Raw genomic sequence first — 26,698 nt, forward strand, 5'->3', positions numbered from 1 at the left:
TCCCTGACCTGTGGGAAGTCCAAGGACTGCCCACCTCCATCCAGGTTCAGTAAGTTGAGCATCCAAATTGCCCAGGCCCCCCCAAAGCCAGCACGTGTAGTAGGATCAAAAACCCATTGCCATTGTTCTTGAGTTCTCAGTAGTCTTATGACTTTTTAAGATGAACTTACATACCTCCCTCCCTTGCTGCCGCCACCGCCAAAGGCATTTATTACCAGGGAGAAAGTCTCTTTCCCGTGCTGTCTGTTGTAGCATAAGCTTGATCTTTGTGAATATAAGCTTGATCTTTTATTTACCTAAGTCTCTGTCCTTGTCATAAATCTGGTTTGTTACACACAACTGAAGCACAGCCTTTCCTAGTGTCTTTTAAAGTGTACATACTTGGAAAAGGCAAAAAAGAAAAAAATAGAAAGTCTTTACTGACTTCAAAGAAACATGGTTTAGAGTGAACAGCAATCAGGAGTGAGCCCCTCTTCTTAGACAGCATACTTATCAAATCATCCCCAGACTGATCAGTTTGAGGGGTGAGCCACTCTTCCTAGACAACATATTTATCAAACCATCCCCAAACTGATGAGTTTCATAGATGATGAATTCATTTCCAAGCCCTTCAGTTTACATATTTATCTTTGTTTCCTTGCTTGCTCTCGTTGAGAACCCAACCCTGAGGATCCAGAAGAATGAATTATCGGCACCGCATCCTGATGCTAGTGCGGGCTCATGCCTAATAAATTCCCCTTCTTCTGCTCACATTTCTTTATGTGATCCTGCTGCACAGTGGTGTGTGGTTCATCACGTGAGTGCCTTTGACCTGGCAACTTCTGGCATAGAGGGCAGATACTGTGTGTTGTTAAGCTCATTGTTTAATGAGAGATCCTGTGTAGTTTTTTGTGTCATCAAGTTGACAACGAAATGTGGCCTTTATTTTACTGTTTTGATATTAACATATCCTCACAGGAAAGAATGGGGTGAAATACGCCTAAAAAGGATAACTTTGTTCTGTTGTGCCAGGATTCTGTCCTGGTGTGATTTATCCTTTTTGATTTGACTTGCTTTTCTGAGCACTGTGAATTAAACCCTGAACTTCCCCATGCTAGGCCAGCATTCTATATCAAGCTATAGCTATAGCCCTATCGTGCCAAGATTCTTTATATAAAATTATTAGGAGAGAGTGTGTCATGAACATTAAGTTATATATGTTGAGCTGGTGAGATGGTTCATCAGTAAAAGGCACTGGCTGCTCTACCGGGTGACCTGAGTTTGATCCCTGTGATAGAAAGGTAGAGCTAAATCCTGCAGGTTGTCCTCTGATTCCACATTCACACACTGATGGTGAACAGCTGTGTGATGACAATTCTAAATTTTCATTTTCTTCCAAGTGCAAAAAAACCCTAAGTAATTGTAGTAATAAGAGCGGCGGGGCTGAGTCCCCAGCACCCCAGCCGCTTGGCTAGCTTATGCCCCAAAATAATTACACGGACACTGTATTCTTTTAAACACTGCTTGACCCATTCTCTTCTAGGCTAATTCTCACGTATTAATTTAGCCCATTTCTAATCATCTGTGTGTAGCACCCCAAGGTGCGCTTACCGGGAAGATTCTAGCCTACGTCCATCCTGGGTCAGAGCTTCATCGCGTGTGCCTCAGAGAGCAGAGCTCTCGCCTCTGCCCGCAAGAGTGGAGCATCGTGTCTCTCTGAGGCGTCTGCCCCCGAGAGGAGAGCTGTCGAATCTGACCTCACTTCCTCTTTCTCCCAGCATTCCACTTCCTCTTCCTCCCACCTATGTTTTAACCTATCAGGACAAGCAGCTTCTTTATTTAATTAACCAATGACCTTCCTCCATCAAGTAATGTGCATACATGTGCAGAATGTTCAATGAATGACGTATACCTGGTATATAAACACATGTCTTTAATATGTTGAGATTCTTTGCCTTAATATAATAAATAATGGACATGCAGCCACATGATCAAAGTTATTATTGTTCTTTCTTATTACAGTGGAAAGGCGATAATTTTACAGGCACAAAAATAAGCATATTGTATGTGTCTGTGTATGCCTTTAGGATTAATAGCACCACACACCTCTGGCAGCATAAACACACTGTGTCATAAATTCCCAGGGATAAAAAAAAAATTGGACCCACTTTCTCTCCACTGTATTGGGGGGGGGGTTGATTCTGAGATACTGATTTAGGAATAGCAATCAGACCTCATAGTCATTGGGGGTCTCAGGTATTCTGAAATACAAAAAAAAAATAATACTTCAAATTTTCTGTTGATGCTTCTGGACCTCAGTGCTAGCTCTATCATATTGTATTAGTTATAATATTATCTCTTTCCTGAGAAAACTCAAAATTGTTAATAGAGTCCAGTATTTGGAAAATTGTAAGGCAGACTAGAGATCAAACATGCTGCCGTAAACTTCAGACTTTAAGGAGCTTTGTCAAGGATGACCCAAGCATTTCTGCCCATGGGTTTAGAAGCACAATTCATTGCTCTAGAACTAGTGAGTGAGCCCCAAGAGGCTGCTCTTTGTGGTCCAGATAAACAGTAGCTAACACATTTCTTATTCTCAGCTTCTGATTGTTTTAAGACAGAAAGGCACAGCTAGGTATATCTCTAGCATCATGACATCAAGTATTAGGGTCTCAGGAATTCTACAATATAAAAGGAAGGACACCTCAAGTTTGCTAATGATACTTCTGGATTTTCATGTCAAACTATTGTGAGTCTATATCTAGTTAGTTAATATTATCTTTTCTCTGAGAAAAATGAACATTGTAGAGGCCAGTGTGACAGCCCCACACTGTCTTCTGATGCATTTGTGAGTCCCGTGACAGGCTGCTTGAAAGTGCATCGAAATGCAGGTGAGGGGTTCAAGGGCCTCTTAAGCCTCCAGCTCCTCTCCTGGTTCCTTCAACATTTACCTACTCCAACACTAAAACTGCACTGTCCAATACGTGCAACTCGTGGCTATTTAAACCTTCTCTAAATTTATTACAATTAAATCAAATTAAAATTTCATGTTAGTCCCCTGGGTTGTATTCCAGTTTCGCCATATCTACTCGAGGCTAGTAGCTGCCAAATTATACAACACAGTTAGTACAGAATTTTGTTTGATAGGACTGATTCAAGATAATTAGCAGTTGAATCTGTATTTTTGATTTTTTAATTTATAAGGTAATCACCACATTTCTCTCTTTCCCTCTCTTCTTCCAAACCCTCCCACATACCCATCTCTGTCTTCTTTCAAATTCATGGCCCCCATTGTATTAATTGTTGTTGCGTGTATATATGTATATGCATGTATATATGTATATGCACGTATATATGTATATGCATGTATATGTGTATATGCATGTATATGTGTATATGCATGTATATGTGTATATGCATGTATTTTGTTGTTGCATGTATATAGGTATATGCATAACACGTTTAATCTTAACCCAAACCTGCTCTGTATAATGTAACTTGTATATATGTTTTGAGGGATGGCCATTCGTTATTGGAAAACCAGTTGGTGTGCCCTGCCCTTTAAAAATAAGAGGAAGAGTAGCACAGCACTTTTTTCCTTCTGTCTGCTGGACTTCAGGACAAGGACATTCTTTTTACTTTTGTGCTACTCTATTTATGTTTTTTCCAGATTGGTAAACTCAAGGAGAGAGAAGAGAGGGAGGGAGGCAGAAGACACCTATTTCCCTATTGGTGGCCTGTTGGGATCCAGCCTCAGTGAAGTTCGCACTTTCCAGGGTAGGAGCGTGAGGATTAGAATTATTAAGCAAAATGAACAAAGATAGAAGAGAAACAAAAGAGAGAAACCCACAGCAGCATTGGGAGGGACATTCAGTGAATACTGAACCCGCCCACATTTGTTTTTCACAGGCTTAGGTAATTCACTCTAAAAGGGGAAGGGGAGGCAACAGACTTCCTTGCTGCAATATAGGGAATAGAGCAAGTATCCTGCAGGCAGCTACTCACTGGACTTCCTGCCAGTCTCCTTTGAAGGAGCAGGAATAGAAAGGTGGAACGGGATCCATCTCTGTATTGAAAATACTAATTAATCACACCCTAGGTCAGGATCTCTTGTTTGTATTCGCGAAGTCTCCCAAAAGCCAACAAGGAGACCACCGAGTCCCGCATATAAAAGCAAAGAGCCTTTATTTTATGCAAGCTTGCAAACTTGGTCTCTCCGCATGTCCAACTTATTGGAATAAACAGAGAGCCCCGAGCTCAGTTAGAATTGGGTTTTTATAGTAGTAAAGGTGGAAGTGAGGGGTTTCTGAGGTTTAGGACCCCTGATTGGCTGACATTTGTCTAGGGGTGTCCTGGTGAGTGTGCTGGCAAGTGGTCCTATCTACAGCTGTTGGAATGTTAGGCATTTCCTTTGGATGGTCTGTTCTTGGGTGGTGGTTGGATAATCTCAGTTTGTGGTTCTTCCTGCAACCAGGTGTTGCTTCAGGGTAAACTGCTGCAACTCAGGCATCTGTTAAATTTATTGATGGCTGATTCCTACTCTGGCAGGTGATAATGGTCAGAAGTAAAGAACTTCCGTTGGTTCATATTTAGCTTATCATGGCTGGCTTCTACAGTAGACACACCTATAGTAAACAACTTTGAAAGAGGAAAAATAAGCTCGTACTCCCTGACCTTTAGTCAAGGTGAAACAGGGTCACATCTGTGGGCCCTCACAGTAGCCAGGAAAATGAAGGGGTAAAGGAAAAACGAGACAGAGTCCCAGCACTCCTTTCCAAAACCTGACGCCAGCGATCTAACTTTCTCCTGCTAATTCCTAAACATCCCAGCTGTCTCTCAATGTCTCCTCCACAGCTGATGACCAGACTTTCAACACACAGGCTTTGATGCTGAATTTAATATCCAAGTCGTGGCAGAATAGAAGAATAGCTAAAGCAACTGTTTGAGTGCTGCCACACTCCTACAACCACCCTGTACTGGAGAAAGGACCTTTGGAGGTAGTGTAATGGATTATTAAAAAAATGATGCTCTGTGAGTTCGAGACCAGCCTGGTCTACAGAGCTAGGTCTAGGACAGGCTCCAAAGCCACAGAGAAACCCTGTCTCGAAAAACCAAAAAAAAAAAACAAAACAAAACAAAACAAAACAAAACAAAACAAAAAAACCCCGAGTAGCTTGCTGCGGGATCCCCAGCGGCAGCAGGCAGTGGGCAGGGGATCCCAAGAGCAGCCAGTCCTAGGCAGGGACTGCGCATGAGACCCTGCCGCAGGTCTGTGAAGGTGGTTGGTCCCTGGCAGTATCTCCAGAGGATAGGGAGAGACAGATGGAGGCATGGCATACAGAGTGAGGTTGGATGTTTATTTAGTAGTTGTGGAAAGGAAGGGAAAAGGGGAAAAGAACAGAGAGTCAGAGAGAGAGGAGAGACCTAAGCTGCCTGTCCAAGAGGGAGATGGAAAAGAGAGAGACTTAGGCTGCAAGCAGGAAGGGAGACCTGCCTGCCTTGGCAGATGGGGGAGGGAGTGGGCGTGGCTTGTCTCTTAAAGAGACAGAACAATCATTACAGTTAGGGGACAATGAAGCCCTCACCTTATTAATAACCCTCATCTAACCTGGCCAATGGCTATGTAAACAAAGGAAATCTGGACATAAAAAGGAAGCAAGAGTATGTCCCTACAAAGTATAGGCAATGAAATGGCTCAGTAGAGATAATGTTCTGTAAGGTACGGGGCAGGCATCAGGGGACCCAAACTGCTGCTATGTTTTCTTGGATTCACAGGCTTCAGAAGTCTCTACAATTGCATTCCCATCAATAAACCAGAGTATGATATTTTCTCATGCGGCTCTGGCTAGCCTTTATCTGGTCTAACGCCAAACTGGCTGGGAGCAATGCCAGTTTGGCTTTCCACCAGGCAGTGACCATGGATGGCTTATTTGACTTCTCTGGGTCTCAGTTTCCTCATTTGTAAAATGATAATGACTGTGATGATAATTGTACCTTCATCAACACGTTACAAGCAATGAAAGAAGAAATGTCTCAGGTGCTTAGAGCAGTACCAGACATAAAATAGCTGGTTAAATATGTACCGGAAACATATTTTTCTGGAATGTTGGACTTTGCAGCAGTTGATACAGTCAAAACTATGTATCAAATGTACTTTGGAGAATATTTGAAGCAGCTTGTTTTAGAGTTAGACCATATTGAAATGAGTCCCTGCATAGATATTTTCTTAGAGAAAAAAATAGTTCTCACTTGGAAATAAGAGAAAGTGAGTAGAATGTGCACTCATGAGCCCTGTTCATGCATCCCACCTCTGCCTTCATCCTCTGTGGGGCACTGACATCCCAGCTCTGCCTTCCTCCTCTGTGGGGCACTGAGGATGTCACATCACCTCCTGAGTTCTTCCTCCTTGTCTAGAGCAGTTATTGCCCAGGAAACCTCTCAAGGGTGGAAAAGGTTGTGCAGTGCTCACATATTGTTTAGTATGTCAGCTGTGTGGCTGCTGAACATTAAAGTGTGCCAGGTGCAGGTAAATCCTCAATTTGTTTAGTATACCATGGAGCAGGGAATTCTGGGTCTTGTGGTGAGAATCACATGGTTAGATATATTTTAAGCCAAATTAATTCTGATTGCCGAACAGAACAGCAAAGGAACACCACCAGGAAGGTCTTAAGGCACAAACCATCCAGCCAAATGCAATGTAAGCATCTGCAAAACTGCTTGGGTTGCACAGACCTTCCAAACCTCCCTGAGTAACACCTGCAGTTCCCATGCAGCTATAGAATCTGATCAGATGATATTCAGAAACGCTTATGTGTTCAGGAAGTAAGAAGAGGCAGAGTGAGAAGTCAAACAAAGCCCCAGTCCCTCCCTCCCTCACACCTTCTTTCTCTGGTGTTGTCTGTGTTTAGTCTGTGCTTTTCATGACTCCTGCAAACAAGTTGGCATGGGACAGAGGGGTTGAGAGAAACCATCACTCCATGCAGTGCCCATTGCAGCATGGAGCTTAAGATATTAAGTAATTGCTGTTCACGTTTTGTGACCTCTAGCAGTAACAAGAGTAAGACATTGCTTAGATGCAAACACCAATTCACTTTTATCAAGAGTAACAAATAGACTCTTAGCCTGGAACAAGGTATGCTGATTGCTCCTCGTGTTTTCTAATGCAGTTGCCTAAGATTAAATTATAGAATCCTACAGTTTATCACATACAAACAGATTCTGTGATTCCAACTTAATCCTGAAATAACTGTGTTCGAGTTCTCAGTCTTTACCTATAAATTGAAACCTTGTTATGTGTGGAGAAACCACTTATTTTAATGTCAAATGAAAATCAGAGTGAATGACCACTCAGAAGGTTCCAGCATTTTCTGTGTAATAGTGGCTCATCAATTACAGCATTAAATACACAGTCATTTATAAAACGCATATTAAAAAAAGAAACCTGCCATTTATGAACGGAATTGTCATCCCCATATCAGCGGAAGCACATTTTCTGTTGTGGGCTGAACACACCTTGAAACCTGACAGCTACTTAAACTCTACTGGCTTTATGCTGCCACCAACCCTTTATGAAGCTGAAGCTGCCCACCAATCATTTACGGCTCTGCTCTTCCCTGATCATTTGCTATTTAATGTTTTCCCTTACAGATAATTTTTGTGACTTCTTCTGGGTTTGATTTAAGGTCTAATTTTGCTTAATGAATGGAAACAGCTTGACTGTTAAACTTTCTTCTCGTGCCCACCCACGTGTGGCTTTATGATATTCTAACTACCAAAGTCTTCCATTTAAATTGTATAGCTATTTTTACTCCACAAAATAGTTTTATGGAGCTCATTCTGGGAAGATATTTCTATTTACTTCAACAATAACAATTTAAAATACAGTTTTGCTGTCCTGTTACTCAGTCGGAGTCTTTGGAATATAAATTTTTGTCATGCGATTTGGTCTGACCACATTCTTATACAGAATTAGCTGCTAGTTTCAGATACTTGTTGCAATAATTGCTTATAACCATATCAGGGATTTTTTAAAATTTTCGAGCCCATTTAAAAATTATAATTATGGATATACCCTTCTAATATCAATGTGTTCGTGCATGTGCCTTTGTTTGAGAAGGAAAGACATTTTCCTGTGCTTCCAGAAGCCCATTGCCAAGTCGGACATCTCCATGATGATTTTTACTGTGCAGACTTGGGAGAATATTTGAGAAGTCAGTGATGAGGTGTAAAAGACCATGGAAGGAGCTGAACAGCTTATATTTCCGATATTTCTCTCTGGATTCTCTCATTCCCATTACAATTGCTCTTGCCACCCTTGGCTTCATGCAGAGAGAAATGTAATATATTTTATGGAAGTATTGTTTAGGTATCAGTGTTCCTTGGAGAAAATATATAGGATATATTCCTATAGAGACTCACATACTATTTTTTGTACATATATACATATACATACTCAAGTTATTCATATACATATCCTATTATACACACATATATAGTCATATGTATGTGTATTTGCTTGTTTTACAATAAGGAATTGACATATAGTATTATGGTAACTGACAATTTCTAAGTAGCTGTCACTCACAGTACATGTGAGCCATGTTGGAATCCCCTTCTCCTACAACCTATCCCCCCCTCCCCAACACCAGTCTTAAAATTTTGTTTAGTTATCTGTTGTCTGAGGTTTCTGTCTTGCCCGGTTCCTGTAATCATTAAGTCCCAAAGAAATCACACAGAGGTCTACATTAACTATAAACTGATTGGCCCATTAGCTCAGGCTTCTTATTAACTCTTATAACTTACATTAGCCCATTATAATAATATGTGTTAGCCACATGGCTCAGTACCTTTTCCAGTGGTGTAGTCACATCTTGCTTCTTCTGTGTCTCTGGACAGGAATGCAGAGGGAGCTTCCCTCTTCCCAGAATTTCCCTATTCTCATTGACCCACCTCTACTTCCTGTCTGGTTTTCCCGCCTATATTTCCTGCCTGGTTACGGGCCAATCAGTGTTTATTTAAAACATAATTGACAGAATATAGACAATTGTCCCATACCAGTTATCCTTAAATCCTGTTTCATTTTTTGCTGCAACAGACATATTCTGCCTCCTGCAACATAGTTAGACATTGAAATCAAATACAAACCAGCTTCATGGGAGGAGGTGGGTAGGTGAAGGTGGAGGGCTGGTATCTGTCCCCACGCTTGGCCTTGGCTTAGTGTTGCCCTCCATTGCTACATTCACAGTCACCCCAAGGAACAGGGAGCATGATGTCAGTGCCATTTACCAACTGAGCCCTCATGCAAGTTTTCTGCATTGCAGATAAAACATGGAAAACAGATTTGGTTGTTTTGCTTGCAGATTTTGTGAGACTCATTCTGTGTTCAGTTATTTGTCTTCACTCTGCACAGCTTTGTTTTGTTTTTAAATCTCTTTTCCCTGTATTATTCAGTGGCTGTATTTCCACATGGGGCAGGATTGTTATTAGTCCATGCTGTGGAAGGTTCAGGGGACCTTAATAACTTGAAGGAACCTGCATGTCTCCTGACAGGGAAAGCTGGTGCTTTTGAAATATTTAGATAGGATGTTACAAAACCACACAGAGATAGTAGGTAGTCCCTAAAGTTATTGCTGTGAATCCATCTCAATTATTCATTGAGTTTGAAGAATGCCACACTTTGTGCATGGGATGTCCTGAACTACAGAGCATGAACTATCTGTATTGCAAGCCTGAGGTATCATCTGTTTCTTTTTTTTTTTTTTTTTTTTTTTGGTTTTTCGAGACAGGGTTTCTCTGTAGCTTTGGAGCCTGTCCTGGAACTCCCTTGGTAGACCAGGCTGGTCTCGAACTCACAGAGATCCGCCTGCCTCTGCCTCCCGAGTGCTGGGATTACAGGCGTGCGCCACCACCGCCCGGCTATCATCTGTTTCTCTGCAGATGTTTGCATATGTGAGGGACTTGTGATTACTAATATTTCAATATCCAAACTGTTCTTCTCAACCTCCTCTGTTTCCTTTTTTCTGCCAGGGGACAAGGTGGAGTTGGAGACAGGCTACAAGTTTATGTAAGATGAAGACGCTAGTGAGGGAAGTCCAGGGACGGCAGGGATAGGAGATCGTTCTTGGCAGGGGAGTGGGTTCTCTGGGAAGAAGTATTGTGCTATTGGAGAGCCAGGGAATATTGTAATATTGCATGCACACATACAAAACCAAAGCATACGCTTTTATTTATATGTATATATAACTGTTTTATGAATTATTTTTATGATACACATAACATTAAGACTGCATCGTCTTTATATATCACAAAGTGTTGGACTAGACTGTGTTCTAGTTTGCTTTCTTTCGCTGTGATATAAACACTCTGATAAAAATCAATCTGGACAGCAAAGGGTTTATTTGGCTTATACTTCCAGCTCACAATTCAGCTTTGAGGGAAGTCAGAGCAGGAGCTGAGCCAGGGACTGCAGCAGAAACCATAGAGGAAGGCTGTTTAGTGGTTCATTTCCTGGAGCATACTCAGCATGTTGTCTTATACAGCCTAGGCCCTCTTGCTTAGAGATGGTGCTACCTTCAGTGTGACAGGCTCTCCCATATCAATCCTAAGTCAAAGCTTTCTTCACAGACATGACCATATGCCAATCTGATCAAGCAATGCTTCAGTTTAAATATCTTTTTCCTAGGCCAACAAATGCTCTTGAACTTCTTGTAGAACAGGAAAGATATAAATGTAGAAAAATGAATGTGCTGTAGAATGTCTCTTAGCCAATAGATAGACAATTTGATAGAAAGAGGTGTTTGAACTTCGAAGTTTGGCTCACTTAGCAATAAATGACAATAGCAAAACATTGCTGAAAATAAACAGTCCCGATTTCCTGATTGTGAGGTTCCCTCATTTTTGTTGTCCATTAAACTTTTTGATCTACTCTACTGTGTTATATAATTATCTTATTTCAATTATCTGTTTAACTGTACAGAAGCTCTGTGCTGCCTTTGCTGTTTCGGTGCTCTGGTTTCAGCCTCTGTGTGAGCTTTTCTCAGTGTGAGCTAACCCTGTGCTGATGGGTCTGTATGTGTGCCTCTCCGTGTCTTTGTTAGAGCAACCAGCCCGTCTGTGCATTTCTCTGCAAGACTGTGACATGTTACATACATGCAATATTTCATCCCATCTGCTATGAAATCCTGGCAGTTTATCTCAGATCACTCTCCACCCCATAGGAAGCTAAACTTTTTGGACCATGTTTCGGGAAAACACCTCATAGGCAAGGGCATGCATAACCACTTGGACTCACCACACATGAAGTTCAGCAATACTGTCATGTGTCCTCCTTTTCTTCATCATTCAAACCTTTAGTTAGTATTCCTGATGAAGATACAGAAGCATCATAAATAACAAACACATATCTATTCATAGTACATAGAAATACTAAGCACTAATACTCATATAGAACTATAAAGCGAAGACTAGAACCAATTAGGTTTATGTACCACACAGCTCTCTATCTCAGACCCAACCTTCTTGTCCTTCTTCTTCTAGGCTTGGAATTCTGGAACTTTCTGGAATCACAAGCATGTTTTGTCATTCTTTTGTACTCAGTTTAAACATCCTATGATTTGAGGTCAGAGAATGTGATTCTTCCTGCTTAAACCTTCTATGTCTGCCTCCCATTTTATCATAATCTTTCTACTATCATTTTCTACTGATTAATTACTTCTCCAATGAATATTCTGTCATGAAAGATAATCTTTGGGAAAGCTGAGAATGAGACTAATGTTGGCCATGACTAAAGACCGCATGAAAGATGGAGCAGACTTCATCACAGTTTCATTGAAACAAAGCAAAAGCAACAACGAAGACTAGCAAACAAGGCACATTTATATACACCATCAATTATTCTTGCACTTAACATTCCTATAATAAAGATTCTACATCTTCTGAATTTATTACCTTGGTATTTAGTATGTTTCATGTCCAAAATAGCAAAGACAGTTCATTATCTCTGGTTAAATTAGCGTCATGAAAATGTGGCCAACAAAAGGTCATGGAAATGAGGAACCATCCAACTGCACAGTGTATCCAACCATTTATCACTATCACTTTTAAAAGGCAATCTGATTATTTAAATTAACTTGGCTAAAGGCTAGAATTTGGATAAAAGTTAATAACTTAAGCCTAAATGGCAGGATTAGGTATTCCTTTGGACAAAGCCAAGATAACATACATGCATGCAGAGTATTGAGATTGTCCTTGAGAGAAATTAATGACAAGGGAGCTGTACCCAAATCTTCTATATGTGAGATTTCATCAAAAAGTTCACTTTTTTGGATTCTTATAGTCTAAACTTCTTATACTTTTATTTTATTTATTATTTTTTTTATTTCAAGCTGATAAAGTCAGAGTTTCCTAAGAAGGACATTGAAAATTTTATTTATTTGATAGTCCTAATGAATAATTCTGACTGTTGAGATAAAAGACAAAAATATATGTTCTATTGTTTTGTACTATTAACAGAAACCAGGAGTTAAAAGAGCTTGGTGACCTGTCTCCACACTGGGACAACCTACGGAAAAATGTCCTTACTCACTGTGATCAAATGGTGACAATGTACCAAGACATTCTGACAGAGCTTAGCAAGGAAACAGGTATGGAGCAGCGACGGCTTTCTGAATGTGCCATGGAAACAGCAGCTGGAATGGCTGCTGTGGAGATAAGCGAAGATTCAACTCTTCGCCGCTCTCTTGCCTCGTCAGCTAACGCAAGGGAGAATGAGCTGTGTTGCTCCACATTACGGCATTATTGTAGTAATATAGCAATGAAGGAAGGAATTTTAAAATTGATGTTTGTGAAGAAAGTAAAGGGATTAATATTTTCCTTTCTGAAGTTCTCATAAGATCATTCACTTTTGCCAAATGTGTCTTTGAACACACACATATATCATATGTGTTTATGGATCTGTTTCTTCATTTGCTAATCATTTCTAATCTTCCTTCTTCTAGGGTCCTCTTTCAAATCCAGCAGCAGCAAAGGAGAGAAAACGTTAGAATTTGTTCCAATAAATCTACACTTGCAGCGGATGCAAGTGCACAGCCCTCACCTCAAAGGTATCTGATATTCCTCCGGGAGTGTCAAGTTCTGTCACAGTGTGTGCTTGTTTAGCAGGTGATGGTGGCAGAGATCATAGTTGAGTTAGGGTAGCAGGAAGATGAAATAACCAAAGCTGAAGTTGGCCTGCAACACTGTTTCCATGTTTCATGGAAAGCTTGTATATATATTCTGACTTGAATTAGAGATGAAAACCCAGCCTCATCTCCTGAAATAGCATTCATCATGGCTGAGGGGTAATAATTTTCTGACTGAGTTAATTGTTAAAAAAAAAAAAAAACAGGAAACAAACTTTTCTGTTGTTATCTTTGATAGAGGCCTAAACTGCAGAGTGAAGCTATACCCTGCTTATGTGCTTTGGTGACTGTTAACAGCAATATTCTTTCTTGCGGGAACAAGTGAATTAGTCAATGGAAAGTGGTAGAATATTTTGTTTGATCTCTTGTCTATGAGAAAGGTGTGGGTTCTCAGATCACAGCGGAGCTGGATCTCAAGTGACTGATACACCACATTCTTTTTATTGTTCTGTAAAATCCTTACTGCTTTCTTATTGTTATTACACTCATTTAATGTATTTGTGTGTGAGTGTGATGTGTATATGTGTGCAGGCACCATTAGAGCACCTAAGCGGAGATCAGAAAATAGTTTGCAGGAATCATGTCTCTCCTTCTACCAAGGATCAAACTCAGGCTGTCAGGATTGGTGGCAAGTGCTTTTAAACAATGAGATATTTTCCAGTTCCCCCTTCTCATTTGAAAGTAAAATATTTTAAATGTTCTTCGTAAGTCTGTAACTGGAGGTTTCTCTCCTGCCTGCCAGTCTCTGAATAACCAGTCTGAGGCTTACTATTAATTACTGTTTGGTCTATTGGCTCAGTCTTATTATTAACTACCTCTTACAACTTAAATAAACAATTTTTATTATTCTGTGCTTTACCCCTTGTGGCTTGTTACCTCGTATCTTGATTCCCTGGTGGCTGCTGGCATCTTCCCTACTCAACCCTTTTTATCCCCGTATCTCTGTTTTGATTTTCCACCTGGCTCTATTCTTCCTGGCTATTGGACAAATCAGTTTCTTTATTAACCAATGGTTAAAACATACTCACAACATACAGAGAGACATCTCACATCATAAGTCCCTTTAACTTATTTTTCAGTTTTATTTTATGCTTTATTTTATCTTACTTGAGACAAGTTTGCATACAGAGTGGGCTGGCCTCAAACTTACCACATACATGAGGTTTATGATCCTTAGGCACCTACCTCCTGACTCTGGGACTATACTTGTGTGCCCACACCCTTCATCTGATTATGTGTTGGGGATATGGTGGAAGGATCAAGACATTCAAGAATTCTTCCTTGATTGCTAGCTGTCAGTAATTTCAACATGAATGATATGGAAATTTTAAAACCACCAAACGCTAAGGTGTAAGACATTCTATTTAAGAACAGTCACCATGTATTTTCCTAATAGCTCTTGTGACAAGGTGTGTATGATGCAGTAAGGACCATGTCTTGCAACAACAGATTGCATGTGACTTAGAGCTGCACTACACTTTACATATGACCTAGGGCCTTCATTTAATTCTTTAGGTCATCATTGCTCCTAATACTGTACATGATTGAGTGAGATGGGATGTCTAAGACATATGGAGCAGTATAGGAATAGCAGTTAATATGTTGTTGTCCTTTGATAGTATGAAGTCAATGTATCTATGTATGTCATCAAAACCATTAAAAACTAGAAAACTGGAGAGGGACAGGGAGGGGGAGGGAAATGGGAGGATGGGAGGACATGGAAATTTTTAATTAAAAAAAACCTAGAGAAAATTAAGTCTCCCATCAAAGGGATATGTCTGGAAGTAGGAAGTGGCCAGGATTAGGGAAGAGGTGAACTAGAGAAGCATTTTGAACTGTTTATATGTATAAGTACTTAATGACAGGCACAATACGATTGGAAGGAGAGGAATTTTGACTCTAGCCATGGGAAAATGACAGTGTCTTGACCCACATATACCATATGGAGCCAAATGGATACAGATGTGAGTCAGATTGAGGAAGCCATTATAATATTTGTAATGATTAAATATACAATTTGATTAAGCAGGTTATATTATCAACTCCTTATCTCTTTTGAAAATTTTGTATTCTATGGAATGTTCTAAAATACCTGAAAGATAAACTACTGTGGAGTAGGGTGTGTTTCAGCTCTGGAGGGAAAGGTGGCCTGGCTGGTCTAGAAGTCAGGCTCTATCTGGAGTTGCTGCAATAGCACAGCTCTGGAGGGAATGGTATCCTGATTTGATGGGAAGCCAGGCTACACCTGAAACTGAGGTGTGGTCGGGGATGGTCTCCTAGCAGGATGTAGCAGGTCTCCTGCTCTCCTAGAGAGAGCCCGTTCAGCTGAGCCCTGTCTAGTCTGTTCTAGGGAATGTCATAGTACAGTTGCAGGTTTCTTTTTCTGCTTCACTCTGCTAAAGGGGAAGCCGGAGCAGAAATGTAGCAGCCTCCTGCAGCTCCGAGAAAGGTTGTTACTTTTTCTAACGTACTCCTTAGGGATTTTCCCAGAAAAATATAACTGTTTCTTTTTTGCTCAACCCCCCTAAAAGAACATCTCAGCAAAGGTTCTTTCTTCTACTCCACTCCTGTGAAAGAAGATCTTCACCCAAAACTCTTTTAAGGAAGAGATTAATATGGGAAGGAGGAGTCCAGGAGAGTGGCTGCCTCTGCCAGGATGGTGAAGGACAGCCAGCAACTGCAATGGCAGAGGGGCTTATTATAAGGGATTCTTAGTGGATGGAATTTTCCCAGGGAGAAGATTTTCTGCTCAGGGATTGGTTGGTTTTCCTGCTCAGGGATTGGTTGGTTTAGTTGGTCAAGGGCAGAGATGACTCTGGTTTCAGGGCCAAACTGGCTTTCTTCACTCGCCTTTTTAAACCTTTGGCTCTATTTTCTAGACTAAGACATATTTCTTTCACGGAGTCTGGTTCCAGGGCCAAAGTATGTTTCTTTTCTGTTTTCAGAGTCAAGGTGCACTTCTTTGGTTCTGGGTTCAGGGTTAAAGTGTTTCTTTCATTGTCTGGGGTTTTGGATCCGCGGTGTGTTTCCTTCACTGGCTCTGGTTTCAGGACCAGGGTGGGTTTCTTTGACTGGCTCTGGTTTCAGGGCCAGGGTGGGTGTCTTTGACTGGCTCTGGTTTCAGTGTCGGGGTGGGTTTCTTTGACTAGCTCTGGTTTCAGGGCCGGGGTGGGTGTCTTTGACTGGCTCTGGTTTCAGGGCCAGGGTGGGTTTCTATGACTGGCTCTGGTTTCAGGGCCGGGGTGGGTGTCTTTGACTGGCCCGTTTTCCTACATTGAATGAACACACTATTTTTAGCATCTCATCCTCTGAACTGAAAGGAAAACAACTAGTGACTAAAAGGCAGGAATTTAGAAAATCAAAAACTGGTCTATCTAATGTGATTTGGCATGGATATTGGCCATTAATAACTACCATAATGGAAACCAACAAACAATGGTACGTAGACAACCAGAAATCCAAATGTCAGCCAGGCCATGTAACCCTCTGAGCTTGAGGGGAAGCCTTCCTTCATTATTAGGTGGTTGCTGATCTTGCCTTTTTTTTTAGATTGATATGAATATGAATATACATCTTGCTAATCCTGCAGCTCTACGTGTTGCCTTAATTTTTTCCTTCTAAGATTCTCTGTGTCTTCCTCTCTCCTCACTCTCACTTGCTAGCTTTCTGTTCAGTCTCTCTGTCGGAACACTGGTCATATTAGGCCAGAGCACATCCTGGTTATTCGTCATCAGCTTGAGTTGGTTGCAAAGACTCTGTTTTGAAGAGCGGTTTGGCAGCGGGCAGAATCCTCAAATGCAAGGCTAATGTCGGGCTCTTAGAGCAGGTGACTGAGCAGCACTAACGTTGCGATGTCTCTTACTGACAAATGAGGTCGTCTGCAGGTAACTGCAGGTTCCTTCGGACTGCTAATGTTTCATCTTTATTAATGACTTAAGTGTACAAATATCCACAACAGAGATGCTGAACCTGATGAAATAACAACAGGAACAGAAATAAAATCCCCAGAATGAGACCTCTAAGTACAGACACCAGAATACTTCAGTGTATTTTACTTTCACAGTCCATCAGTTATAAACATTGTAAAATACATATTCTTATACTATTATAATAGTCTGTTGTAAGTCTTTTACATGTTAGATATAATAAAGTACTCTATTTGCGGTATAAAATATAATGAATTCAAATTAAAGCAATCGTTTTTCTTTAAAGAATTAAAACTTTAGTGTTAGTTTTGGGTACTTAATCCTGTAATTGAGCAGCAACATTTTGGCAGGTCTATTTGAAATGTATATTATTGAATTCTTTTATGTAACTGTATTATTCATGCGTTACTAATTTTGGGTATCAGAGCTCTATAAATCTTAGATATATGAGCAGAATTTTACAGTTTTACTCTAGTGCTTTAATGGGTAGAATTTGTTAAAGGGCCATGAAGCCATAGTGTGTGCTCCAGACACAGGGAGGAAAGGCGAGAGGGACAGACAGAGAGGGACAGACAGAGAGGCAGACACAGAGTGAACACTTGCCCCAACTGAGGCAATGAGACTTATCTCATGGGTTCAGTTTTGAGTTCCTGAGGCAGCCCTGCCCATGAGTTTAATTTAATGTGTCTTAGTTACTGTTCTACTGCTGTGATGAAATACGATGAATAAGGCAACTTATAGAAAGAAGCATTTAACTGGGAGCTTGCTTAGTTTTAGGAGGCTGGTCTATGATCATTATTGCAGGAAGCATGGAGGCAGGCGCAAAGGAATGGAGCTGGAGTGGCAGCTGGAAGCCTGTAGAGAGAGAAAGCCAGACTGGGCATGATGTGGACTTTTCAGCCTTAAAGCCCACCTCCCAGTTATAGAGCTCCATCCCATCTTTCCTAAATATTCCACCAACTGGGAATCAAACCTTCAAATATATGAACATATGGGGGGCATTCTCATTTAAGCCCACATCGTGAAAAGGAAAATCTGTAGGGATAAGTCCCACCCCTTAGGGGGCGTGTTTGCCTCGGGCTAATGTTTACCTATAAATCTGGCGAGCATGCTAAGGTGCCAAAATGTAATGGCAGACAGATTGTAAAAATATATATATAGCTTTAATGGAGAAATAGACTTACAGAATCACCGTTCCCGCGGAGACCAGGAAAGCAGAAGTGAATCTGGCAAGCACGCTTGCCATATTTATAGGTAAACATTAGCCCGAGGCGAACACGCCCCCTGAGGGGTGGGACTTATCCCTACAAAAATCAAAGATATGCCACCCCAAAATGGGAGTCTCTCATAGCCTTTTAGTTGTTGATTGAGTCCACAGGGAAGGGACTAGCTTTGTGTTTGAACAGACTAAAATCAAAACCTTGCAAGCATACTATTGTGTGTACATGCACAATCATTGGTTTTCCTTGCTAGCTATTTCAAGTGGTTGCTATTAAAAATACCTTAAATAATGTGTATCGAAGAATATAATAAAACAAGAATATTAATATCATGAGAGTGAACTTAGAATCAGGTGCAACACCAATTAGATTTTTCAGTGTAACTGAGAGTTAGTTCCACGAGGAAGGACCAAGCGAAAGGGCCTATTAGAGTTTCCTCAGTGCTTTATCTCGAGAGTGTAGATGCAGCATCTTCTCAGTATGGATAATCTTTCTCAGATTAGCTCAGTCATGATCCCAAATTGTTTGAGCTATTTAGAAACACAAGCTCACCAACCGATTGATGTCAAATGGATTTGTGTGCCTTTTTGAAATCAGGGATTATGTTTAAATTGTTCCTTGATATGAGATCATCATGCATAGAGTTTTCTATTAAGACATTTTTATAGTTGAGGAGATTTTAATAAGATCTCCTGTAAAAACAGAACCATCTTATTTCTATTATTAAATGCCATTTAAAAGCTACAAGACATCTCAATTATGAATTCTCAAATAAATCTGCTCTCTGTGGCTTGATGAAGCTCACCCACTTAAGCATTGCTTCCCTGTGGCACAGAACGTGTTGAGATTTTCACGAGACCAAAGGTATTTTTCAGACAGCATATAATGTCAATAAAGGAAGGCACATTTTAAAAGAAAGACAAAGGAAAGGGCCTTTAAGTACTTTTTTTTTTTACTTTTCTATGAAACACTCCACCTTGTTTTTAATGATTGTCTTTTGACACCAAAATCTGAAGAGTTCTGTCATGTGTGACTAAAAACTGTTCAAATTATGAAAATACACAAAGAGTGAAAAAATAAGAATAATTTAAAATAATAGCACTCTTCCTGGTTATGAAATTGCTACCTTTCAGTTTGGATTTTGTTATATGAGTAATTCTATTCTAACTCTTCTATCTCCTCTTGCCTAAAGAAAAACAATCAATTGCCGTTAATTCTTGTTTTAAAGGAGTATAGATAAGAATAAATGTGACTCCTTAATTGGACATCTTTCTTCATTATTCTGAGACCAGGAAATTAACTACCTACATTGATCAATCTGCTATTCTGTAGCAATTGTGAGTGAAATTCAAGGCCCTGGGATCCTGAGAGAGAAACCTAGTTGTTCAAACATTTATCAATAATTGTTGGTTCTCAAATGGGTATTGCAAAATACTAAGTTTCGTTAAATAATAATTTTGTGGATTCCATAGAAAACACTTGTTTTTTAAGAAATTGAGTGTATACTATAAACAATGCACTGTTATTTCAGATCACGAGACAGTTTACATGTCCATATCTATAGCTGCAAAACAAAATAGTGTGCTCATACTAAAATCCACATTCATTTGGGGAAGAAGATTCAATAGGTATTTTCTAGTTGGCTTCTTCTGTGTTTCTTTTTGGCTCTCAATGCTAAAATTTAAAAAGTCAAATAAACCTTTTAAAACTGTGAAATAGGAAAAAAAGCTTTGCCATCAAAGCTCGTGAACATAGAATAGATTCATGTTTCAAGCTTTCTAAAAGTTGAGTCTGGCTGAGAGTCAGAACCAATATACCCATAAACACAGGAATGCCTGCCAGAGTGGGACTGTCACACCCTGACACAGACGTTCGGTGTCCCATACAAGAGGATGCATTAATGGAATATCACTGCTGACTAGAGACACGGAAAATGAAAGGGACTCCATTTTAGGATTTCTATAAATATCACAGATAAATAGAGACACAGGAAAATGAAAGAGACTTTTCTTTAGGATTTGTATAAAGTACTGGTTCCGCAACAGGATGATCTCAAGTATTTCTATGAAGGTCAAATGGGGGTGTATTTTAGGGTCTCTTCTCTCTTTAAAATATATCTAGTGATGATTTAGAGTTTCTTAATCATGTTATATTGTTTATGCTTTGACCTTTTCTTTAATCCATTCTTCAGCTGAGGAACATCTAGGTTATTTCCAGTTTCTGACTCTTATGAATAAAGTCACAACGAACATAGTTGAGCGAGTGTCCTTGTGGTAGGATGTCCTTGGGTATATGCCCAAGACTGGATATAGCTGGGTCTTGATGCAGATCAATTCCCAACTTTCTGGGGAACCACCAAATTGATTTTCATACTGCCTGTACAAGTTTGCCCTCCCATTTTTAAAATTGGATTATTTGTATTTTAAATACATACTTTCTTGAGTTCTTTATTTATGTTGTATATTAAATCTCTATGGGATGCAACGTTGGTAAAAGTTTTCCTATTCAATAGGCTGCTGCTATGTCCTTTACCTTACAGAAGCTTTTCAGTGTCATGAGGTACAATTTGAGGTACAATTTATTAATTGGTGATCTTAGTACCTGCACTTTTGGTGTTCTGTTCAGAAAGTCTCCTCCGGTGCCAATGCATTAAGGGCTATTCCCCACATTCTCTCCTATTAGGTTCAGTATGTTTGAATTTATGTTGAGGTCTTTGATCCACATGGACTTGAGTTTTGTTCAGGGTGATAAGTATGGATGTATTCTAATTCTACACACAGACATCTAGTTTGACCAGCATCATTTGTTGAAGATATTTTCATTTTTCCAGTGTGTATTTCTGGCTTCTTTATCAAAAATCAGGTATCCCTAGATGTGTGTACTTAAGCCTACAATTTCAATTCAGTTTCAATACCCACCTATTTTATGCCAATACCATGCATTTTTTTTAATTTGTATTACTATTTCTCTGTAGTACAACTTGAAACCAGGGATAGTGATAACTCCAGCAGGTCTTTTGTTGTTTAGGATTGTTTTAGCTATCCTGGCTTTTTTGGTTTTCTGTATGAAGTTTAGAAGTATCTTGACATCATTTTCCCCCTCTTCCTTTTCCCCTGCATCCAACTAATGTGTGAGGTCCTTTTGTATCTGTGTTGTTTTTATTGGTTGATGAATAAAGCTGTTTTGACCAATGACTTAGTAGAGCAAAGCCAGTCTGGAAATCTGAGTATATATATATATATGAGAGAGAGTAGGTGGAGCCAAAGAGATGACATGTACCTGCCTAAGGAGAAGGACACTCTGGAACCTTAGGAACCTTACCGGAAGGCCACAGCCTCATGACAGTACAAAGATGGATAGAAATGGGTTAATTTAAGGTATAAGCTAGCTAGGAATACACTAGAGTCATTTTACAAACAGGTTTTAATTAATATAGTTTCTGTGTGATTATTCAGGTATGGTCAGCTGTGAAATGAACGAGCAGTCTCTGTTTATATCCAACCCTTCCAATGTATTGCTCCTTGCTCTTATTCAAATTCAGGACCTCTTTTTATTTGTGGTTACACACACACATACACACACACACACATTTTATACACACAGAAACACACATGTATATTTTTCCTAAAGATATAGAATAAATACAGTCTTCTTAGTCCATATAATGTTAATGATATATGTACACACGCACGTGCACATGTGTGTGTGTTTTCAAGGTGAGCTTTTGGTATTGTATAGTCAATTAGTGTGCTCTTTTCTCTTGTTTTTTTTTTTTTTCAGTTCCTGGCATTTCACCTTCACAAGAAAACATAACTTGCTTTTTACCAAAATGTAAATCTTCCCTAGAATTTCATACACTCTACCTTTTGTTTTTAATTTATTTTTATTTTCTTGTAAATGTGATAATAAATGACACATGAGATACTCAAGCTGGTAATTTCACTGAGGGAATGGCACAAAGAGGACTGAGAACTGTTTTTAGCAAACTTTACAGACACTTTTTAAAAATGCACATGCTGCAACTTTTTGGATAAATTTGTTTCTTACAAAGGTGTGTGCCATCAACAAAGCTAATTCATGTGCATAGGAGTGTTGATCACATATGTCTATATGTTGATAATTGGAATCAAGATTCTTAATGGCAGGGAAAGAGATTATAAAATATAGAGGAAAGGAAAATTTTATAGTTCTGAGTTGAAGTGAAAGATATCAGCATGACTCACATTTCTGTTGTGTGTCTAGTGTAGAAAAACAGGTGAGTAAGGAACACAGATGTTGGTGTGCAGCAGTTCATAAGTGTAGGTGTTCTCTAGTTCTGTCTACTGACAGGGATGGTGACATTCCAGTAGAACACAGCATACCTAACTCACAGGACTTGATACTTAAGATTTATTTTCTAATCAAAACACAATGGCTATTTGTATTTTGGCCAGTTGTGACTTTCTATAATGGTCCCCATCTAAGGAAAAGAGAGGGGTAAGAGCTTCTCTTATCTGTGGGTATAAGGATATGTGTTAAGAATGCAATTAGAGATTACTCTGGTTTGGGAACGTGGCAGTACTAGGTTCTCCTCTATGGTCCCTATTACTACAAGTAGTTGGCTATGTTTTCAATGTGAGGCATGAATTACCTATATTGAGCAATAATTAGACCTATAATTAGACAGCTGCTGGTTACAGCCCATATGTAATTGCTCCTGTTCCATCTTTGGTAATCTCTTGCCATGCTGGTCATTGTGGTTAACCAGCTACTACACAGCTGAGTCTGACCATTTGTTGCCTTTGTCCATGGTATTTCTCATACTCTGAAAACTAATCCTTAGGATGAGATTCCTTGTCTTAACCATAAGGTAAAATCTTGGGGTAGGAAATAATTAAATTTCTCATAAAACAATTATCTTCTATCCTAAGAAATATTATAATTCATTAGTGACTTATCAAAAGTTAAGAAGTTATTATCATGTAATTATTATTACAGTCCATTAACTGGTTGTTAAATCTATGCTGTATGAAGTATTGGGTCACATGGAAAACTGCATTTTATTTCTCCTGATCTGTATTTTTAGAGTGGTGACATTCTATTTTTAAAAAGTAACAATTCACATGGATCTAGATTGAATAATTTTGAAGAAGCTATGGTATTCACCCGAGACTAACAAAACGATTTGTTTTTCTCAGTGAACCATATCTTAGAAACAACCAATATGTCAATATCAAAATCAATTTGAGAAAGATCTCCTATGAAATTAGATTTCTCAACAAAAATGTAGTTTAACCAGAAAACATACCCTCTGCTTTCCTTAGAATATCTTTTATTTGAATATAAAATGATGGCATGTTTTGAAGCCATAAAGTTCAGGATCAAAAGATTGAATTTCAATTTAAATGTATGGATTTGTTTTTATGAAAAGCAAAGTATCTGTCTGGAAAATAAATTGAGACATTTTGCATTCTCTCTATTGTATGTAAGAAGTTGCAAAAGTATGTATTCAACATTATGTAAATTTTAGAATAGATAAGCAGGAAATGGCAGATAGATTTTTGTTTTTAATGTGGTTGTACTCTCTGCCCTTGAGCCAGAATAAATTAATATTTTTGTTCGTCTTTTTGAAAACTTTGGTTGAGAAATTGTTCATTATTGTTGAATTTCAATATGATTGCAAATTAAATGATGCAAAATTCAATAAAGTAAAACACACAAAAGACCAATCAACATGTTATCTTAGTAAGTGTATATAGGGATGGAGAACATGCTGTTCTGAACTATAGCATATAATTAAGATGCAGTCATAAATCTTGGAAATGTTATAACTTGTTGAGGTGCACAGGTAGCTTTCAGAAAAATTGATTCTTTCTTCTTGCCCCCTTGAGATGAGAGTCCATAGTTATTCCTAGAAAATAAAGCAGAAAAATTTCTCAAACTTCCTGAGAGTGGATAGTTTACGGCACAGTGTATGCAGGAGACAAATGTTTGCAGAGTGTTCATCTCCTTGCCTGTTTCCGTTCCAGATGCTCTCTATGATGTCATCACTGTGGGAGCCCCAGCTGCCCATTTTCAGGGATTCAAGAATGGTGGTCTTCGGAAATTACTCCATAGATTTGAGACAGAGAGAAGGAAGTAAGTAAAGAAATAAAGAAAACAAGTATTTCATTGATGCTATCTCTTCTCTTTCCTTTGATTAAGTCTGCAGACAAGGTTAGTACACTGAACATCAATCCATCCTAATGAACAGTTCTTAACATGTCAACCCTGCAAGTAATGAAACTTGCTGAATTGCTCTACATCACTGGAGAACAGACTAGAGCCATTACACTGCAGGAATGGGGTTCCTGGGAGCTCTGCTGGCTCGCCATTGTCCTGGAAGCCATGCTGCTCAGTGGGATGCTCTGGTATCACTCTCGCTCACTGGAACAACAGTGAGGAGGGATTTATCCAGACCTAAGACCTGGAGCAACCATAGAGATAAAATGCTAGGGACCAGCCTCGGCAGAGAAGTGGGTCTCAAATCTGGTATGTCTGGAAGGCGAAGTGAGTCTAGGAACATGGGATTCTGATGCAAGCTGACAGGGTATCAGCTGCAGGGCAGCCTCTTCTTCTTCCTGTTCTAGTTGCCCCACCTCCACTTCCTGCCTGGTTGCCCTGCACCTGGGTACTGGTGAATCAACATTTTATTAAAATAATACAATTTCATTGTCCCACAGCAATTCCCTCCTTTTCTTTTTCCAAAACAAGAACTCTGAATCTAATCTTTGTTTAGCTTTTTTTTTTTCCAGACCATTATCCATAACAACTTGTAGCCAATACTCTAAACAAAGATAAATATCCATAATCCACTTTTTGGGAATGTGGGCATGCTTTTCCAGTCTACTTTCTGCTGATTGGCGGCACTGATAATCTTATGGGAACCTAAGGAAAATTTAGAATTATTATCAAGTCCTGAGTAGAATATTCTGTGAGGCGTGATCGTCACAGCCAGCAGTTTTGAGGCTGTTCTGGATGTAGAACTCAGATAAAACTCCAAAAGAGGTCTTCTAAATTGTTGGATCATCTGGGCCATCCTTTCTATTGGAGACTTTTAGGGGGTCTTCCTTGATCATACCTGATTTTTCTTAACACAGAATGAATCCACAGCCTTTCATTTTCTGTAGAAATAAAAGCAAAACCTCTTCTCTAAAGTAACATATCCATTGACTTAAATTTTGAAGTTAAGGCATTTCAATATATATGTATATATGTTGTATTAATCCAGCAGCATTTATAATCAAATTTCTTTTAGCAGCTGTTGCTCCGTCCTCAACATTCAAACAATTCAAAGACAACACAATAACATACAGCATCCAGACTCTGTGTATTTTCCATCTTTACATGATTTTATTTTGAACTCTATTTTCTTCTTTTTCTTTTTAGTTTTTGGGTTTTTGAGATAGGGTTTTTGTGTATCTTTGGCTTTCTGGAACTCACTCTGTAGACCAGGCTGTCCCTGAACTCACAGAGACTTGCTTGTCTCTGCCTCCTGAGTGCTAGGATTAAAGGTGTGTGTCACCACGCCCACCTTCTCTCTTTCTTTTCTTTTCTTTCTTTCTTTTTTAATGGACTTCTCTTCCAAGCCTACATATATTTTTAAACATACTGTAAACTATTTAAAGGTTTTGGTATTATTTTTATTTGTTTGAATCTATCTTTACTGCAAATCTCTGTTTTTCTTATCACATGAGTCTTTAATTTGCTAAGTGATATAGCTAGAATTAAAGCCGTGGCTTTGATGGCTGAATACACCTCATCTTTTAGTTTTTGGGAGTCTAGCTTCATGCCAGAGGTACTGATGGGAGCCATGTTTATTTCCACTAGTCTATGGAGTTTCAAGGTCCCTGCCACCACCAAGAAGCATGCTCTCGGCTATTCATAAACACCATTTACATGTTATCTTGTGGGACCTCTTAAAAAGAGCTACAAGACTTTTGCAGCTAAAGCCGAGTCAGGAAGCCTCTCTTAAATGAGACATGCTTTTCTCTAGCAAACAGAGCCCACCGGAGAAAATGCTGCTACCAAGAATCCATGCTTAACTCTGTTCTTTTTTGTCTAGAATTACCTTCCAATCTCTCTCAGGTTTTATGTGGATGTGGTTGTCCATGCTGGTGCCATTTGTTGGCAGAGGTTTCCCTTCCTGGTTGACCCACCTATATTTCCTGCCTGGCTACTGACCAATCATCATTTTATTAAAACAATACAAATGATGAGGTACAAGACCATTGTCCCAGAGCACCCAGGTGTTACAGAAGAAAGTATTCCAGAATTACAAATTTCTTCTTCTTCTTCTTCTTCTTCTTCTTCTTCTTCTTCTTCTTCTTCTTCTTCTTCTTCTTCTTCTTCTTCTTCTTCTTCTTCTTCTTCTTCT

At 39.4% G+C, this 26,698-nt stretch overlaps 1 protein-coding gene across 6 annotated transcripts in view; it reads left to right on the forward strand.

The window, feature by feature from the left end:
- Positions 1 to 26,698, forward strand: part of Inpp4b (inositol polyphosphate-4-phosphatase type II B) — a 762,195-nt gene that overhangs the window by 595,377 nt on the left and 140,120 nt on the right. For all 6 annotated transcript variants that reach the window (XM_026777265.1, XM_026777268.1, XM_013354610.2 and 3 more), the window contains 3 exons: positions 12,490 to 12,620; positions 12,975 to 13,079; positions 24,312 to 24,420. In XM_026777265.1, coding sequence (XP_026633066.1) covers positions 12,490 to 12,620; positions 12,975 to 13,079; positions 24,312 to 24,420 — 345 coding nt within the window. The remainder of the gene's footprint in view (positions 1 to 12,489; positions 12,621 to 12,974; positions 13,080 to 24,311; positions 24,421 to 26,698) is intronic.

This window comes from Microtus ochrogaster, unplaced genomic scaffold (assembly GCF_000317375.1).
Source record: "Microtus ochrogaster isolate Prairie Vole_2 unplaced genomic scaffold, MicOch1.0 UNK51, whole genome shotgun sequence".
In the NCBI taxonomy this organism is placed as follows: Eukaryota; Metazoa; Chordata; class Mammalia; order Rodentia; family Cricetidae; genus Microtus; species Microtus ochrogaster.